The 19,711-nt window shown below is 41.5% G+C and overlaps 1 protein-coding gene across 1 annotated transcript in view; it reads right to left on the reverse strand.

The window, feature by feature from the left end:
• The window catches only part of cpamd8 (C3 and PZP like alpha-2-macroglobulin domain containing 8), a 60,537-nt gene that overhangs the window by 29,539 nt on the left and 11,287 nt on the right, over positions 1–19,711 (reverse strand). The window contains exons 12-28 of the mRNA XM_012864788.3: positions 19,490–19,660; positions 19,265–19,393; positions 18,922–19,120; positions 18,636–18,811; positions 16,499–16,648; positions 16,199–16,360; positions 15,938–16,080; positions 14,570–14,632; positions 12,557–12,788; positions 10,627–10,780; positions 8,380–8,510; positions 8,215–8,266; positions 7,773–8,071; positions 6,609–6,677; positions 6,349–6,505; positions 4,788–4,964; positions 2,479–2,560 (exon numbers count right to left, since the gene is read on the reverse strand). Coding sequence (XP_012720242.2) covers positions 2,479–2,560; positions 4,788–4,964; positions 6,349–6,505; positions 6,609–6,677; positions 7,773–8,071; positions 8,215–8,266; positions 8,380–8,510; positions 10,627–10,780; positions 12,557–12,788; positions 14,570–14,632; positions 15,938–16,080; positions 16,199–16,360; positions 16,499–16,648; positions 18,636–18,811; positions 18,922–19,120; positions 19,265–19,393; positions 19,490–19,660 — 2,546 coding nt within the window. The remainder of the gene's footprint in view (positions 1–2,478; positions 2,561–4,787; positions 4,965–6,348; positions 6,506–6,608; positions 6,678–7,772; positions 8,072–8,214; positions 8,267–8,379; positions 8,511–10,626; positions 10,781–12,556; positions 12,789–14,569; positions 14,633–15,937; positions 16,081–16,198; positions 16,361–16,498; positions 16,649–18,635; positions 18,812–18,921; positions 19,121–19,264; positions 19,394–19,489; positions 19,661–19,711) is intronic.

Consider the following 19,711-nt stretch of genomic DNA (forward strand, 5'->3'; position numbering starts at 1 on the left):
TCTCATTCTCATTAAGAAAAATTAAATCCCCACCACAACAGTTTATCACCAATCACACGGAGCCTAATGAGTCATTAGAAAACACTACTTTCCGAGGAGTAAAAAAGGTAAAGAATGCAGACAGCATATAATACCGACTCCAATGTGGTATTTAAAGTTTGCAGGGTCAGAACTGCATGGGTAAAATGTGATGCGCATAACTGCGAATAAATTTGACCTGCCTCAGGGAGCCAATCACAATGTTTGTTTACAATCATCTGCCATTTATAAATCCTGCTGTTTTACAGTCTTAGCTCTATTAAACATCACAATACCCACCTGAGCTCATAAATCAACAGGAGGAATGTACATTAGGAATGGTACCTTTAATTACAAGCAGAAGAGCTCCCCACTGCTGGGGTAAATTTCTGTTTAACAGTTAACTGGCTGCTTAAACATAAAAACTGCTTTGTTTAAGCAAAAATAAGTAAATGCTAGATTAATAAGTATAAAAGTATATCAAATTAAGGTCTTGTTAATCAAACATTCTCCGCTCTTCTCGAATACCTATATCCCAGTAAAAGCTGAATGACTCTGCTGCTCCTAAACATAACTGGAATGGTATGAAGACCATACCATTCCAGGTTTGACCCAAAGCTCTCATGTCACACCTCAGATTTCTGTCTCTAGAAGCCAAGTGAAGAGGCAGCCAGAGAGACTGGACCAGAATAAGGCTTCAGGTCCAGATGGTGTCTGCCCCAGAGTCCTGAAGGCCTGCGCAGATCAGCTCTGTGGGGATCTACAGCACCTCTTCAAGCTTAGTCTGACCAAGGAGTGTTGTGGAAGACCTCCTCCCTTGTCCCAGTAACAAAGAAAACTCACCCATCAGTCCTCAATGACTATGGATCTGTTGCCCTCACATCCCACACCATGAAGAGCTCCTGTTGGCCCACCTGAGCAAGCAAACAGGGAACTATCAGGAACCCCAGCAGTTTGCTCGTCGCCGTGGAGTTGCAGCTGAAGATGCAATCATACACCTGCTTCAACAAACCAACCGTCCTTTAGACAAGGCAGACAGCACTGTGCGGATCGTAGACAACCTGACAAACATAAGACAGTTTATGAGACTGAAGGGATGCATGTCTAACCAGGTAGTCACCAGCACAGGGGCACCACAGGGCACTGTACTCTCACCACTTTTTTCATTCTTAACACCTCATGGGCCTTCCGGATAGGAAGCGGCGCGTGCACCACTGAGGTCTGAAACCCATTTTTTGCAACGGCATGGGCTGTGCAAGATCGCAAAAGCATTGCACCGGCCAAAGAGCAAGTGCAGCACACTGCTTCGCGAGCTCCGCGGCAACATATACACATGTGGCCAATAGAAACTGGGCCAGCCGACGTTAGCCGGAAAGATCAGTAAGCAGTATACAAGTTTAAGGTCGTATTGCTGAGGAAACAGAGCCGTTTAACAAGCTCCCTGGATCTCGAGGGTTTCGTGAACCCAGAGCCTCTTCTTCCGTGCTGCTCTTTTTCTCCTAATTAGCACGACTTGCTTCTTAGCAAGGGACAGATGCATATATGCTGCTGACAACAAAACAAATGACCACCAACCAAGCACCGAACAGCTAATGGAGCAGGATAGTGCAGCGCCGAGCCAGCATGGTGTTGCGATGAACCCCGCGGCAAGCACAGCACACTCCTCCTGTCATCTGCAGAAATACTCAAGATGTCTCTGCAGTCGTTGAATGCATCAGAGATGGACAGGAAGCTGATTACAGGGAGCTGGTGAACCACTTTGTGTCATGGTGTGGAAACAATCATCTAATCCTGACTGTGAATAAAACAAGGGAGATGACCGTAGATTTCAGGAGAAACAGAAATAGGACCGACACGATTACCATCCTGGGAGAAGAAGCGGTGGTGATGGGGGAGTATAAATACCTCAGTATTCACCTGAACAACAAACTAGACTGGAGACACAACTGTGAAGCATCAGGGACAGAGCAGGCTGTACTTTCTGAGGAAGCTTAGGTCCTTCAGAGTTTGCAGCAAGATGCTGCAGATCTTCTATAGGTCTGTTGTGGAGAGCGTGATCTCCTCTGCCATCATCTGTTGGTGTAGCAGCATCAGAGCAACTGACTTAAAGAAGCTCAACAAGCTGATAAAGAAGGGCAGCTCTGTTCTGGGGACCCTTTTAAAATCTCTGGAGATGATTGTGCAAAGAAGAATTCTTCATAAAATGAAGAAAGTTATTGACAAACATGAGCATCCTCTTAATCAGACTGTTGTATAACAGTGTCTTCAGTCAGCGGCTTCTCCAGATCTGCTGTAAGACAGACCACTACAGGAGATCCTTCCTGCCTGCAGCCATCACCATCTACAACAACTCATTGAAGAAACCCCTATGTGTTACACCAGCATTTAATTCCCCTTTAAGATAAATTAAGTATTTTTGAATTGAATGAAAGCTCATTTACTACACCTGCCATGACTCACCACATACTGCCTGACGAATCCCTTTCGCCAAAGGCACTATATGACCCATCCTGGCGTTTATAGGTCAGCTGTCTCTGATAACCTGGATGAAAACAAAGAGCAGATTTACTGTGAAAAAAAGCAGAAATGCTAAAAGGATATAATTTATGTGCTGATCTAGTCAGGAGCACATCAACATGTGACCGTAGGAAGCTAGAATCTGCCACAATGCAACAGTTCCCCCTGAGAATGCATTGTTATGCTTTATAGTATCAGATAAAGCTTTATCAATTAGAAAATATGAAACCAAAAAATAAGTTCTTCCTATAAATCTCTTATTGAAAAACAAAGTAGTCTGACTCTAGAAGATCTGGGGGCGCAACCAAGAACCAACATCATCTCATACAATTGAATTAGAGTTCACAATTTGTTCCTATTTATTTTATGTATGCAAAAGTGTTTGTACAAGAATACAAGTGAAAATGCATTAGTTTATTTAGCTGACACAAAGCAAACATGCATTCATTGGAACTTTAACTATTGCATTAAAAATGTAAAAAAATATAAAAGACAAATTGTTTTGTGAAGGGAATCTGTATTTATTAACTTTTGGAGTTTCCTTTGCAAGATTTGTATAGACCACTTGTACTTTCATTATTAGTATGTATGATTTATACATCTCCCCCAAGCAACACATTTTGATATTGACAGAAAAATGAAAAAGAAAAAAATAACTGTGTTACCAAGTCTGAGTTATGGATATCTTGATATCCAGGCCAAAATGTAGCACAGGCCAAAACCTATGTGTTCATGAGTGCATATAATAAAACAAAAATTAATCTGTGTTTGTATTCAAAAGCAACCCTGTAATACAGGTGCATCTAAAAAAAATAGGATGTTGTGAAATAATCCAGTATTTTTTGTAACTTGTTTCTGATAGCAAGATTCAAATTATCTAGATTCATTACACAGACCAAAATGTTTTAAGCCTTTATTTCTTGTAATTTTGATATTTGTGACCCAAAATGTATTGCCTCAGAAATGCTATGCTATTGACGTTATGCTATTGAGAAAAAGTCCAATAATTCATGCAAAAGGAGGCTCAACCAAGTATCGAGTGTATAGAAATGCACATACGTTTCAGAAGCCTGACATTTCTGTGTAAATTGTCTTTTTTTTCTGGAGCTTATGTAATATTAAAATTTTTCCATGGCAATGGATTTTGGATTGTCATTATCTGTAAGCCATATCAATCAAAATCACAAGAAAAAAAAAGGGTTTGAAATATTTAACTCTATGTAAAATGAGTCTGTATGAGTTTCACTTCCTGAAATGAGCGACAAAAATGTTTTCACGATAACTCTAATCTTTTGAGACATACCCATATATGCAGCCTGCTCGCAATTCCTTCAAATCAGCATGAAGGCAGGGTACAGGATAAAAAATGACTGACTTGTTAAAGGCATACTATGCAACATTTTTCAGTTAATTAATGTGTTCCATACCGTTTTGGATGATTAAATTAGTCATTTTAGGTCGAACAAAGGTTTTCTCGGCCGCCCTGGTGGTCTGTGGGGGAAATACCGCACTTGCAAGAGCCCTCGGCCCGCACACACAGGCTCAGAAGTCTCGCTTTACGGCGAGAACTCCATGTGTTTTTTCCCTGCCATTCACTATATGCACGCGCGAAAGCAACAACAAAGAACCGCGTGTTAACGTCAAATAAACATGCAAGCATATCGAGTTTTATTATTATTATTATTATTTTTATTTTATTTTTTTATGTTGGCGAGATGCTACCGCGTTATTATAAAATAATAATAATAATAAAAAAACTGGCGAGGCGGCGGCGGCGAGGCGGCGGCGGCGAGGCGGCCGCCTCGCCAAGATAGCACTGCGGGAAGCTGGATGTTCATACTTTCATTGTGTTAGTCATTGTTTGTACTGCCGTTTTTTCCACTTTTCGTTGTGTTCACCTGTCTGCTAAGCTCAAAACAACGCGCCTGGCTTGACGGAGAAACCAGAACAGCTGAGCATCTTTATGACAGTGCACTTTTACTTTCGCCCTCTGGGGGGAGCCTCGCTGGAAAATCAACCCCGGTTGCAAAGTATACCTTTAAAATGAATGACCCTGTTAAATAGCTTTGTTGCTTCTTCATTTTAAATCGCTTCTTGCCAACATGATTTCAAGAGGTATTCGAAACGTGTAAAGTGATTTTGCAATTTTTCAATGGTTAGGCAAGGAGTTTGTGTTAAAGTCACACGTAAAGACAAAATACAGTCTAAGATTGCGAGCCCAAGAAAAAAAGCTTGGCTTTCAGCTTCGTTACCTTGAAGCAGATAGTCGGTGGCTTCGGTTTCAACCTCAGGACTGAGTTGCCCGGTCTTTTGAAGGTACTTCAGAACGAAGACGTTGGGCGCAAAGTGAATCATGTTCTGCTCTCCACACCCGAAGGGCAACCTCAGCAGCTTGTCCAGGTTATTTAGAGTTGGTCCCATTACATCCCCTATTACAGGTGCACAGACATGCAAACAAAAACATTTTAGTTTCTTACACTGGGAAAGGAGGTGTATTTCAGAGCCAAGGAAACGAAGACTTCACTGGGTGACCAAAGATAATGTAATAGGTAACACACCTTGCAAAAGTATTCATACCCCTAAACTTTAACCACATTTAGAGAATCACAAGCCTTCAAGCTTAGTTTTTTTTTTTTTTGTTGATATGATGGACCCAAACAAGGTAGACCATAACTGTGAAGTGGAAGAGAAATGATACAAGATTTTCAAATTTCTTTGACCAATTACAAATCTGTAAACTGTTGGGAGCATTTGTATTCAGCCGTCTATACTCTGAAACCCATAAACAAAATCCAGCGCAACCAGTTACCTTCAGAAGCCACTTAATGAGTAAATCCAATCCACATTGAGGTTAATCGCATTATAAATCCACCTGTTCTTTGAAGGCATCTGATGTTTGTTAGAGAACATTAGTGGACAAACAGCATCATAACGAGCAAGGAACACAGCAGATAAACCAAAGTTGAAAGTTGAAAGCAGGGTCGGATTATAAAACGACATCCCTAGTTTTGAGCATTTTATTGATAATTTTTTTCAGTTCATAAAAAAAAAACTGCAAAGACGTAACCATCCCCCTAACTAACAGCCTGGGCAAGGAGACTATTGCTCAGAGAAGTAGCCAACAGGCCCAAGGTACTTTGGTAGGAACTGCAGAAATCCACAGCACAGCTATTAGTTGTGCACTCCTAAAATCTGGTATTTATGCATGATCGGTACATGATGATTAGAACATCAGAGCCCAAATGGTCTGTTGATAGCCTGATCATCTTCTTTTGCATGTGAACAACCAGTTTTGATTGGCACGCTTAAATGTGTTGATGCACTATGCAAAAGTACTGCTTATAGGAATGAGTTTAACTACATTTCTACAGACTGAAGAAGTCTCCTGGGGAACAGATGAAATGTTTCAACAAAGAGCTGGATCATTGAGATGCATCAGGACAAGATGTTAGAGTTAAATACGGAAACATCCTGAAAGATAACCTGCTGAAGGATACAAAAGATCTGAAACGAGGGCAAAGGTTTTAGCAGGACAACGATACCGCGCATGAAGCCAAAGATAAAATTAAAACGGTTTCCATCAACGCGTACCAGAACAGACCAGTTAAAATCCACACTGGGGACTGAATTGAAATGCCTACTACACCTTTCAGATTTCTATTGGGAGAAATATTTAAAAACCAGGTATCATTCACAAGGAAACATTGCTTTTTGTGTCACACAAAATTCTAACCGAATACACTGAAAATGTGAAAAGGCGTGTGAATACTTTTGAAAGGCACTGTGTATGCCTCCAACCATAAACTAGTATACCAATCATAAATGCAGTGGCCCTTTCTGATCCAGGCACCATGTTGTGCGGTACCCCAAGAGTGAAGGCCTCATTGTGGTCATCATCAGAGTCCTCCTTCTTCCAGATTTTAAACTCTCCTACAGAGCCCCACCCGGTTGAGAACCCAATGTGTTGCACCTAGAAGGGGGAAAAAAACATATTCATACACTTCAGAATCATCTGCAAGTGTAAAATAGCAAACATTTGAACATCGTATCATGAAAAAATTAAAAAAACGAACCTGTCCTGGGAAATGGCCTGCCCACTGCAGGATGATGGATTCATTGGATGGATGTAAACCATGGCCCACCTAGAAAGAAAGGAAATGCAGACAGGTTGAAGTCAGACATGTCTTGGCGATGGTTTTATTGTTTGGTAAATCCTCCAATCCCACACCCTGCCAATCAAAACGCCTTTATAGTAAAAGGAATGGGCTTGGGAAATATCATGAAATACTCCCTTTTTTATGCTGCCGGTGCCAATACGAATTACGAAGATATTTAATAGCCTAAAGTAGACCACAAATCATCTCTGGCAGAGTTTAATTCCATAATCCTTCACAGAAAAGGGGAATAGACCGCTGAAGGAGATTCGTAAAGATCACATGCAAGGCAGAAACACACAGCTAAGGCATCCTAAAACGACACCGTTTAAGAAAATAAATGGGCAGTAAGCAAACCTTTTCATTTGTGCTGTTGTGACACAAGGTTAATATTGAAGCTCAGGCAAAGCAACACTTCAGAATCAGAATCAGACATACTTTAATAATCCCAGAGGGAAATTACATTTGTTACACACTCCAGATATACACACATTTTTATATATATATTTACAACATTCCACACAAAGTAATATAAATATATACATATAAACATATAAACATATATATATATATATATATATATATATATATATATATATATATATATATATATATATATATATATATATATATATATATATATATATATATATATATATGACCTGTCCAGGGTGTACCCCGCCTCTCACCCGGTGACCGCTGGAGATAGGCACCAGCAACCCCCGCGACCCCATGAGGGATGAAGCGGTTTGGAAAATGGATGGATGGATGGATATATATATATATACATATGTATAACTATAGATCCAAATAAAGTGATCTTTGCCAAAGATTGACTGCAGTGTTAATACCAGGGCAACATTTGTAGTGTCCCTAGTGACATCGGTCTCTTGGACCTTACAAGGAGGCACACCAGTAGAAGTGACACCATTTCTCTTAACAGACAAACCCTGTGGCCTGCTAAGTCTATTTTTTTACTGACCTCTCTGCCACCACTTGAATAAGCATGCATTGCTCCCGTTTTTCCATAAAAGTTTACAGTACAACAAATTAAATAGGTGTTGTTGTTTTTTTTTCTCCTACCTGTACCACGCCTCCTCTCCAACTGATCCAAAAACTGCGGAACTCATCCCAGGACAGCATCCCCGGCGTGGAGACGCTGACTAGGGGGTCACCCATCTTGCCTAAGGAAATCCAGGAGCGTGTATTCTGCCTCCCTCCGAGTACAATCTCAAGCATGTCGGCACTATCGTGGGGACTGGCAGAGAGGGCAATGTGGGCGTCGTTGTGGGTCTTCACAGCCACCTCAAACTGCTTCATCTTGGATGGCTTTTTGACATATTGGTACTCGTACTTATTAGGGGTGGAGATGTGGATTCTCTCTAAAGGAATCATATGAAACGCTTTTGTTGAGAAAGTTTTGGGACTGAATGTTGAATACTAATCACATATTTCATTTGAAACACTATAGAAAAAAGCCTTTTTTAGAACAATCACACCGAAATCTAAATCTGTTTGGACTGACCATTGGGACAGAAGAAAACACTGTAGGTGTACTCTCTTGATAGCCCCTCTGGCTGCAAGCAGATTATGAGACAGAGAAAAAGAAAAACTTAGTTAGCAATTCGTATATGGACAAACACAATATATAATGACTATTTTCCATTAATGACAATGTCTAGTCTTTTACCTCGACCAGGACCGTCCTGCGAACGTAGTCCAAACCAGTGGGGATCCTCCTTTCATCTGCATAATTACTGGTCTTTCCTGCCACTATTCCATCTGAACAGCAACTTGGTGAACTGTAAGCAATGGCTCGTGCTTTTGAGATAGTATAAAGGAAAAAAGAAATAATCATAATCTGCATGTTTCCTAATTACTCCAACCCCAAATGATTTCAGATTGTATCTATTCACTAGAAACATATCTTCTGTATTATTCTTAAAAATAATAATTTTAGAATACCCTGGACTCCGAGTGACTAGAAAGAGCCAAAATTAGCAAAATATCCTATAACCAAGAGTTTAACCAAGACCCCTGCCCAATGAGAAGACATGTGATATTAAGGCAATAAGGCCTCCTTAATAACATAATTCATCATAGATACTTTTCATTAATGCTCCAGGAAACATTAATTGTACTTCAGTGTTTGAACACCATAAACGTTGCTTCTAATGACACAACCAGGGCTAATCAGCCTGTTTAAAAATGGATCACTATGGAAACTGCATGAATCAATCTTGTCGAGCAACAGCCACTTGAAGATTGCTGCGCTGCTGGAGACAAGTTGACTGGACGCTCCTGTCAAAGGGCGACCTTTAACATCACACAACCTGTGCTACACCTGAGACCAAGGCAGTGTCAGGTCACATCGTAGTGACTGGAAATGTAGGTAAAGGACTGCAGACAACTTCTACAATGAGGTAAGAACACTGGCAGACTGTCTTCTGGTGGGGGTTGGTTGTTCCTCGACCAGCGGTAATGGTCTCCTTAGAAGGTAATAACTGGTTAGTACCCTGTACTCCTGTGCTGGGGGCTTTAGCTTTAGTGCCTGCATTGGTGCCACCCTTCAATTAGCACCCTTAAGCAGGTGATGAGAGTGTTCACCAAGACCCTGTGCTTGGACCATGGGCCAGTTGGGATTTTCTGTCCATATAAGCAGATGCTCATCTGGTGAAGGTTAGTTGTTCCTCAACCACATGTGATGGTCTTCAACAAGTGTACAGAGTAGTTTGTTTAATCTGCCTCGACTTTAACCTTTGTGGATTTCAGTCAGCTTTCAATGAGTATCTTCAAACAGGTGCAGTACAGAAAGTAGTCTTCATGAATGGTTCTTTGACTGGACCACGGGACAAACTCTGTTGATGAATGTGAGCCCTTTCACCTCCAACAAGTAAGTTCTATGAACGCAGTATAGGCTAGTAAGGACTGTGCTTTCATTTGAATAATTACGAGTCTTGGCTGTGAGTAATCTATGTAAATAGCAGTTTGGTGGACTGTCAGCAATGATTCCTGGCAATAAGCTCTATTAAACAGCTGCTAACACTGTTCTCCAAGGTTCTTCACTTCGACTGCAGGCCAGGCTTGGTACACTGCATGGAACCATGTCTGCAAATGCACATACCACATAAAACTAAACACAAACAAGCAAAGGACACAAAGGAACAAAGGAAAATAGGACATCAATAAGGATTTAAGAGGTCAAAATAAATAGCACAATACATGGAGTGGGCCATATCCCTAATTATCTGGGGTAAGTAGAGGGGTCAAACATGTCTGTAGATGGACACCCAGTTCTCTTCATGTGGAGGACATTGGCAATGTGGCACTGTGCCAAGAGGAGTCTCTTTGTGTGTGTGTAGCGAAAAGGAAACACAAGAGGCCGGGGAACTATGAGTGGGGCCATGGGGGGCCCATTGACTGCTAGTGACCTGAAAACTCATCAACATGCCACTGAGTGTCACAGTGCAGCTCTGGTTACTCTCCCCCACTGCTGGCTGGCTTTGTTTTCACATGCGCTCAGGAGGGGACTGCTTGTAACCTGGGTGGGTGACCTGATCACACACAGCTCAGCCTCTTGGCCCACAACCCTATCTCAAAGGCTGGCCTTTTTTTTTTTAAGGACTCACACTTGGAGGACCCAGTCTCCTGTTAAAAAGCTGGTTATGTTTGCTCATGTTCATAATATAGTCTAACTAAAACAAAAACCTGAAACATTCTCTGACTTGAGGTGCTGATCTGCTGCTTTAGTTAAACTGGGACAAGAACACTTAAATGCTACAGGGAAGATGTTTCCCATCATTTTGCAAAAGTACCCTGTTCAGTTAACCAGACTATCAAATAACAATACAATATGTGTCATAGATACATAGATGGAATAAATACAAAGTTTCTCAAGAGTCTAACAGATTTATTTCCATTGCTCCATTGGGAGTACCTGTGATGTTTGCAGATCCAAGTTCAGTAAAAGACAACACAATGGACGTAGGAATGGCCTCTCCAGGAGCCACGCATTTCTTTCTGGTAAGATGGTGCTTTCCAGGGTGGCCAATAAACTTGATACCTTTAGGAACTGACACTTTTACATGCACCTAAGGGAGAAAAAAAGGACAAATAAGCACCACTTGACCTCCTATGACAACCGAAAATGATATCATGTTTGTTCGCTCTCCCTCATCTTGCATGTCTCCTCAAGGTGCCAAAAGCAAGGTTTTTTGGAAATCCTGTTAAGTCAAGCCCATTTCCATGCTGCTTGACTTCATGCCTCTCAGGTTTCCTGAAGGACTAAGGCGTGCTCGTCGTCCAGTTTTCACAGGGTGCGGTAACGCAAACTGGGTCTTTTAACTGTTCTTTATCTGCATGCCACGAGTCATAAATAACTGAGGAGCAAATATAGGAATCACATGTTGCAGTGGTGGACATCAAAGAAGGGCGATTCTGGTTTGTATATTCACCAAACATGACATCAGGGCAGCACACGCAGAGACCATTTAACAGGCTCATCTGCACAAATCATGATGTCATGTGAATGGAGTGCAGGATGGACCCATTTAAGGCCAGGACAGAGTTTGGACAGCTCTTCAAAGTGAGTGCTACAAACTATTTTGGAGCTAATCTCAAATCTTGGAATTGCATTCCTGAGGAATTTCAAATACCTCTTCTCAAATACTTATCTGCTTTGGAATGGAGCTCATAATTTATTTTCCATCAGGGCCTGTTAAAAGTGTGATTAAAAACACTGTATAATTTCTATAAACTCTAATTTGGTATGCTTAACAATAGAGTGCTAAAAACACTTGGAAATCACATCAGATCTCAAGTGGGGAAAAAATCCTGTTGGTTATCCATAATGTGTTAGGAACACACAGATCCCACCTGATTTGATGAAAAGGAAAATCATTAAGCGACAGAGGGCCTAATCCGAAGTCACAGAGAAAATGAAACTTATAAAAATGATGCGCCAGAATCGTCTAATTGACTAAAATGTCTTTGCAGAAACTCAAAATGGTAATCGGTAGTTTGTACGGCCCACACCTGCATAACCTTTCCTGTTTTTGGGGTCGATTCATTGCTGCCCCTTTAGCGCACCTGTTTTTGATTTAATTAACACCTAAACAGCTCAGACTGATTAGCAACCACCTCAACCACTGAACTGACCAGATCAATATTACAGAGGTTTAACTGACTTCATATTACTCTCTGATTAAAAAGGGGTCATTTAATTTGACTGGGCCATGTATAATATAATCGTAATTCTGCATCTCCGCTCATTCTGGAGCCGGTGTCTTCTCTGTGAACGCAGCATCTAATTCTTGCTTGTTTAATTTTGACTACCCAGCCTGCCACTGATTTTTACTAAAGACACTTACTAGTTGGGATTGTCCACGATAACGCATATATTTAGCAAAACTTTTATATTATTATTATTTTTTGCTCCTTTTTCATTTTTCCTCCACATGTATTTGAATTTTTTGGAGGAAAACTTTTTTTTTTTTGGATGTCCACTTTGCACGTGCCCAGCTTTGCTTTAAGAAATTTAAACCACAACAAAACAGATTAAATGCAACTAACGTTGGCCTATGTTGAATTTGCTGAACTACATAATTACTACGGTGTGTCCTGTTTGTACACGGGTGATCTTCCGAGTTCCCAGTTGGAAAAACAACTAGAATGACCCCTGAAGTCAGAATTTGGACTAAGAAAGTTGGGTTCCTGTGCGCTCACGTTGCCATAGCAAAGACCTCACATGTTGTTTAGATTTTTTTTTCTGGTCGCAAAAAAAAACACAGGCAGTGTGTGAAAGTAAAATAGCAACATGTGCCGTGGACAACCGTCTGATGAATAAACGCCCTCTCGTCGGTCTTTACCTCAGAACAAGTGGGAAGGTAGTTGTAGACTGTAAGAGGCACTTTGGTCTGCTCCCCTCTGATTAAACTGTAAGGCAGTGTGAAGTCAACAAAGAAGGGCTTGAAAGTCCGAAGCTCTGTCCTTTCTGCCAAACCCAGTCCCTTCTCCTCCGAGAGTGCGACAGCTTCCGTGACCCATGTGGTGATCGAATCTGGGACATCCAACTGGAGGAGAGCCTCCCCGGCTTCAGAGCTGCGAGTGACCCAATGAGACAACTCAAAAACATGCTGCACAGTGTAATGAGAACATTTTAAAAACATTTAATGAGGTCATTTAAAACAGGAATGAAAAGCCACATTTGATTGATAACAGTAGATTTAATTGGAATATTTTATACGCTAACACCTGTGTCAACACCAGCATCCCAACCGAAGTAACTACAGCAAACACTCCAAGTCGGATGGCGGAGAGGGACGCTTGGATGTTGACCTAATCTGTTCCTCTACATGGAATGGCCTGAGGTCATTCCTGGCAGCACGCAGTTCATGTTGGTCTTGGCGAAGTGGAATGACACATTAAACTTCAAAAAAATCTGCATCACACTCCTCCTTTTGATCAAAGTTGGCAAGAAGCCAGTGAAAAATACTTTTTTGGGAAAATCTGAGCTTTGAAGTTCAGAGGAAATCAGAGAGGTCCTTTTTAACGCCTGTGGAAATCTGTTGGGCATTTTTTATTATTTATTTTCCAAATGCCCTGTAACATAAAAAGGAACTGACACAAGTTTCTCTAAAAAAAAAAAAAAAAATAAAAAAAATCAATGAAAAACCTTCTCAAGAAGAAAGGCTGGACTCCACCACATGGAGGAACATACGCCTTCTCACATATAGTATTAGAGAGATGGGTCAGCACACCTGTCCAACATCAACTTTCCGACTTAAACTAGAGCTGCCTGTTTAAAGAGGCCAAAAATGTTGAGAATTTTTTTTTTGTTTTGGCCAGGTGAGACAAAGATGGGTCTACTTCACTCCGATGACAAGAAGTATGTAAAGAAAAATTCAGGCAGAGCTTTAAAACCTCCAGGACAAACCGCCTGGCATGGCGGTGTTAGTGAATGCTGTGGGGCTTTTAGACGGTGACTGGAACTGATACTTTGCACAACGTGGATAGAAAACCGAAGAAGAATGGCTACCACCAAACCCTTCAAACGTCCAAACTTCAATTTCAGGGACAAGAAGTAGGTTAAGTAGACTTAAGGTCAGGCTTTCAAAGGAAAGAACACTGCACTACCATTTTTTAAGCATGGTTGTGGCAGCCTCATGCTGAGGGACTGTTGGGCTGCATGCGGGCTGCTGGTGTGTAGCTGATGGAAGCATGAAGTCTATAAGTCTTCAACTTGACCTCAAATCAACGCCAACACAGTTAACATTGGGTTTCATTTTGGCGTTTCATCACGACAATCAAAAATAATAATAAAACAAAAGTTTTAAAATATATAAAAAGGGAATCTGACGTTAGGCTGCTGGGATTGCCTTCCCAAATGTCTGACCTGAACAGTAATGAAAATTCACAGGTGATAACTAAAAGCTTGGTCTGTGCCAGGACACAGATAATTATACCAGGACCTTTAAGACTACAAACACTACATGGGCAAGTTTGTAAGAGACCTTATTTTAAATTTTAATGTAGGGGTTAATAAAGTGCAGAATAAATTAAACTTCAGCACTTTTTTTCAAATCCTTAATTTGCTGTATTATAAACAAATACAGGTATCATGTATCAAATCAACTGATTAAAGCCTAAAAACAGTGAGATTCATGCCCATTATGAGTGTAAACGTCTGACCTTAACCAGATAATATCATTTTTATATCCTTTGATGGTGTGCTTTGTTCTCACTTCTGCTTTCATCTCATGAACAATGGCTTTTTTCCCTTTGCTATGACATAGCTATGATATGCTATGTATTCATACCTTTACCCGGTATGAATACAAAAACTTTTTTTTTTACAATTAATAGACAAAAGATTTACATACGTGATGTTCAAGCAGTGCCATACCCACGTTTCAGGGAAAAATGTGCGTCTCCGCTTTTCACTCCTGCAACAGAACAACAGGTGGATTTGTGAAACTGCATCAGTGGAAAATGAATTTATTTATTTTGAATTGTTTTGTAGTCAACTGTCTCCACTGCTTCCTTCAGCTCATGGGTGCTCTGTCTGGTAAGGAGGGTAAAGAAGAGACAAGCAATAAGCTTGCCTGAGGCATCTCTGCAAAGCTGCAGAACCGAGGTTGTTGTGAAACAGGGCTGTTCACACTGTGTTCCCTTCATCCAATTAACACAGGCAGAGACACAATTAAAGATTACTTAGAGTGGAATGAGGCAGCTGTTCTAAGCACCACATAATTAGATCCTTGGTTTGCAGCATCTGGCCAGCATTGACCCCTGACAATCACCCAAACCATGTGGTCACTGATTTATCGGCATTAATAAAAAACTAATAATCTCTGACCTAATGTATTCTGGTCCCAAGTTCAAGTCTTGTACAAATCAGGCAGACTTTTCCACCAACTTTCACTCCACCAAATTATGGTGGCACACAGGAGGTGAAGTCCACCCAGAAGGACCAACAATGTAACCTGACTCCGCCAGATGGATTTGCTCCGCATATCCATCTGGAAACCTTCCGTTGAAGTAATTTTGGGAAGGGCCGACAATACTGGTTAGCTGATTGGCCTATGTTGGTGATAGACGGGCCAAATAAACCAATCAGATCAACGAAGCATATGACGTACTAACAGCGACGACGAAAACACAACCACAAGCTCTGGCCGAAACCAGTCGGGAGAAGAGCAAAAGCATCTTTTCCTCTGAGAAAAGCCTCCAGAGCAGTGTTTTGCTCTTCTTTCAGTGAAGAAATACTCTGTAATTCCGATAAAACTTGCTCGATAGCCACGCTAACGCTAGTTTCATCGGCTGAAGCCGCCATGTTCTTTAGACTGAACTGTCGCGCTTCTCGTTGCGTCACACCTCAACCCGCCTCAAAGCCAACGCTGATTGGACGTTCGTTTGGTGAACTGCTCCAAATTTTCTTTAACGGAAAGTAGCCAGGCTGATCTGATGGTCTCATGAGGCAACCAACAATGCCCCAGATTTGGAAATACCTGGTGCATGGAGGCTATAATGTGTACATACATACACGAGAACAGGCCGTAAACCACTTAGCCTACTAACCTGCTACGGTACCCAATAACTTAGAACATATGGTGTTTTCTTTTATTCATTATCATGCAAGCTTGTATTGTTCCTACTTCAACCTGACATGCAGTTGTATAATAATACGTAACCAACACCAATCACTGATCTACAGACATGACCTCAGCCATCTCAGCAGGATGTCCTACCTGGTTGTGGGCCGGGGGTGAACGGCAGTCACTACAGTCGACGTGTGTGGCTGAAAGGCAGGAACAGCCTCATCGGTGTACATCCCTCCACTCTGCCGGTGGTTTAAACTCACCATATCTGTCATCACCACCAGCCCTGTTTCCTGTTTAAAAAAAAAAACAAAAACAAGGAGAACAAACATACATTTATGGGACAAATTGGCTGCCTTTCTTTTTTTTTTTTACATCGTTATGGGCACTTTCCACTGTGTGTATTCTCACTGTAAAAGCAAAGCGTGCATCTTTAGTGATGTCCCAGTCCCATGGGAACACCGATGACCGCCTGCGTCTCTTTGAGGATAGTCCAGGCCACCACATGTGTCCGTCATCTTTAGGGACACCAAAGACATCCGACACATCGAAATCGGCCATCTCTTTGAACACCTGCACAGTGCAAACACATCCACATCGAGGAATACAACTTGGTGTATTAGGGCTCCAGGTGAAACTCCAAAGCATTTTGCATACACGTAAAGCTAAATAACAACATAGTTTTAGAGAAACAATAGTAATGCAACAAACCTTGCTGGGACTAAGCTGGAAGTCGGGCTTTAACAGGTAAAGACTTTTATCCACAGTGGCCAAACAAACGCATGAGCCCCTCTCCCCCCGGACACGCAGGGTCACCGGGTCTCCTGGTATCGACTCGTTAGATGAAAAAGAAACAGACACCTGCAACCCAAACAACAACCACAAGAAACTTAGACCTGATGCATGCAAAAAAAATAATAAAAAATAAAAAAAGAATAAAAATAAAAACACATTTCTAAATAAAAATTACAAATAAATAAATAAAACCACATGTTAAACTCATCCTTGTATATTATTTTCATGTCGATCAAAAATTTTATTTATGTTTTTGGGCCAAATCTGGACCTAGCATGTCACAAGGTTAGGAACCAAAGTTTTAGCGAGGAAGATATAATTAGAAAGAAAAAAAAACATGACATGGAGAGGAAAAGGCAGCCCTTTACAGATGGGGGGGCCGGTGAGGGTCAGCCATGGGTTTTTACACATCAACACTATTTTCCTAACCACACAGTTACAAATTAGCCCCGTTAATCTCTTCGCCGCTGCTGTCCTTTCACCAGCCGCAACCTGTCATCCTCTCATGTTTTGACTGTACTTATCTGCCTGTGGCCTGCATGGTTGCTTTCTCATCATACCCATTTGACCCCTCCTACAGCGTGCTCATACACACACACACACACACACACACACACACACACACACACACACACACACACACCAACTACCCACCCACGCAGGCACGCACAGTGTTGTAAGGGCACACCAGAGGGCTGTAAATACTTCAGGGAGTTAACTCCACCTAATTCAGGCAGGAACTGGGAAACGCCGTTGGGCCAACACAGCTGTTTGTTTACTGACGTTACACTGTGGTGCGATGGCTGAAGCATGGATACTCAGGCTCAGCTCCAAAATATATACAGTCAGTCCACCCATTTTATTTACCATTTGTTATTATTACTATTACTTAGTACTTATTAAGGATTAAACAAATTACCCTGCTGAAAACCATATTTTCAGCAAAAGTACCACAGGGCTGATCATGAGAATGCGATACTTACAGTTATAATAAAAACCAAGTTGTATATTAGGGTGTGGTAAAAATTAACTAGCCTTTACTGGGTTTCCAAGTGATTTAAATCTAACATAAGTAATACAAAAACTAACAACAGATGTCACACTGTCATTATTAAGCAGAAACAAAGGCCAAATTTGAACTGACCTCAAATTTGAAATGAAACACCATTGAATTTTATTCAGTATAACCTTTCTGGTTACATAGGATCTAAATATGTTAATCCAACTGATCATCAGTGTGACCACCTCAGCCGTTATTGCCCACGTTGTCTGCCATTTCCAGACAGTTGGAAGCATTATTCTACAGTGATAAAGTTTTTTTCCCCAGGTGGAAAACATTTAAGTTCCCAATATTAAAAAAAATTGAAGGTCACAATAAACTTGCCCTGACATAAAACCATGCAATGGTTCAGAGAAATACAAAAAAAAAAGTCCATCCCCAATTCTATAGGCCTTAGTTAACTAGATTATGTCAGCACAATTAGACATAGACAGAGGAAGTGGGAATTGTTTCAGAAGAGGTTGGGAGAAGGCCTCCCATCCTTAGAAGAGATCAATCAGATCAACCAGATTTGCAAAGCTTTATAAGAATAAACTAATGAATACATAAGTACCATTAAACTAATGAATACATAAGTACCATTCTCATATAGATGCAAAAAAGTAGAGATGTTTAGAAATAATTCACAGCACCATTGCTTGGAGACCAAACTGTACTCAGCATACCAGCGGCTAAATACAGTGGTGGAGTGATAATTCGGGCTTGTTCTGAAGTTACATGAACCAGGGCAGCTTGTATACCAAGAAAGAGCCAAACACAACGGCACCTGTTTGACAGCTAAAGCTTTGCTTTGTTCATCCGGCTAATAAAGAAATGTTGCATAAAGAAGAAAAGGACAAAATTCCTATTCAACCGTGTGAGAGACTAATAGTGGCAGGCAAAAAGAAGGGCTTCTTGAAGTTAGTGCTGCTGTGGAACCAGGTGCAAAGTAACCAACAATACTTTGAATGAGCAAGATATCATACCACAATACAGACAGTTACGTCAACAGACCTTGTTCTCAAACTCGGGCTGGACAGAGATTTGCAGACTGTCCGTTACGCCCTCGCCGTTTTCTCTGACGTAGTACACCAGCAGACGACTGAGGGGCGCCATGCTGTGACTAACAGGAAAACGCAGATAAGACACACAGGAGTCCATCTCAGCCTCGGACAAAGACCCTGCAACACCTGACAGAGTGAGAGAGAAGCAAGCTAAGTGGGATGACGCCGTCCGAAACATTGAGATGAATGAACTGGACAAGTAAAGTTTCAAGACTGATAAACATAAGCATGACTACCAGAGGCAGAGGAAGGGAGCTGTGTGGTGTGAACGTTCTTATCAAAGGTCACTGTGGCCCTTTTTCCTCTGTGCGAGGCCGTCGTGTTGGCTGGCTCTTTGCCTGACAGGACAATGTTTCCCCTGGACGCCACCTCGTAGTGCAGTGTGAAGTTACAGGGACAGGTAGATTTTAGAGCCACTTCAGCCTCTTGGCCAACCTACAAACACAGGAAGAGTCAAAGCTGAGTTAACCGCGACATGAGTAACACTCATTACTTTGTTTTCTTTTTTTTAATGGTCCAAACGCAAGCAAATCTGAATTTAGCATAGACTTCCAAAAAGACAAATGAAGCAAACCGTACTTTAAGAGGGGCGCTGGGACTCTGGATCTGGATGTGACACCTACTTGGAGAGTACCAACTGCTAATGGACAGGTAGCTAGGTAGGTACTGGTCTTCCACTGCCTTGCCGTCAATGGATGTCACTTCTGTCTGTTTGAAATAAACGGAGCAATATCTAAAACTTTGTAAAACGTGTCTCAGGATTGTTTTTCCCATCAATCTTCCTTTTCATAAGAAGCTACTGACCTCAAGCCAGACATGTTGAGCAGCTATAGGGATGGAGGGGATTTCAAATGAGGCTTCGCCGTCCTTGGAGATCAGTTCGCTGGTGTAGACGTTGTCCTTTGACATCAGCTCTGCCTTAACGCGCACCCTCACCCCATCAGCTGGGCTCCCATCAGGATAGGTCACCTCAATCTGCAAACACGGTGGGAACAAGAGCGGGGATAAGGTCAATAACCTCCAACT

The sequence above is a fragment of the Fundulus heteroclitus genome, chromosome 9 (assembly GCF_011125445.2).
Source record: "Fundulus heteroclitus isolate FHET01 chromosome 9, MU-UCD_Fhet_4.1, whole genome shotgun sequence".
In the NCBI taxonomy this organism is placed as follows: Eukaryota; Metazoa; Chordata; class Actinopteri; order Cyprinodontiformes; family Fundulidae; genus Fundulus; species Fundulus heteroclitus.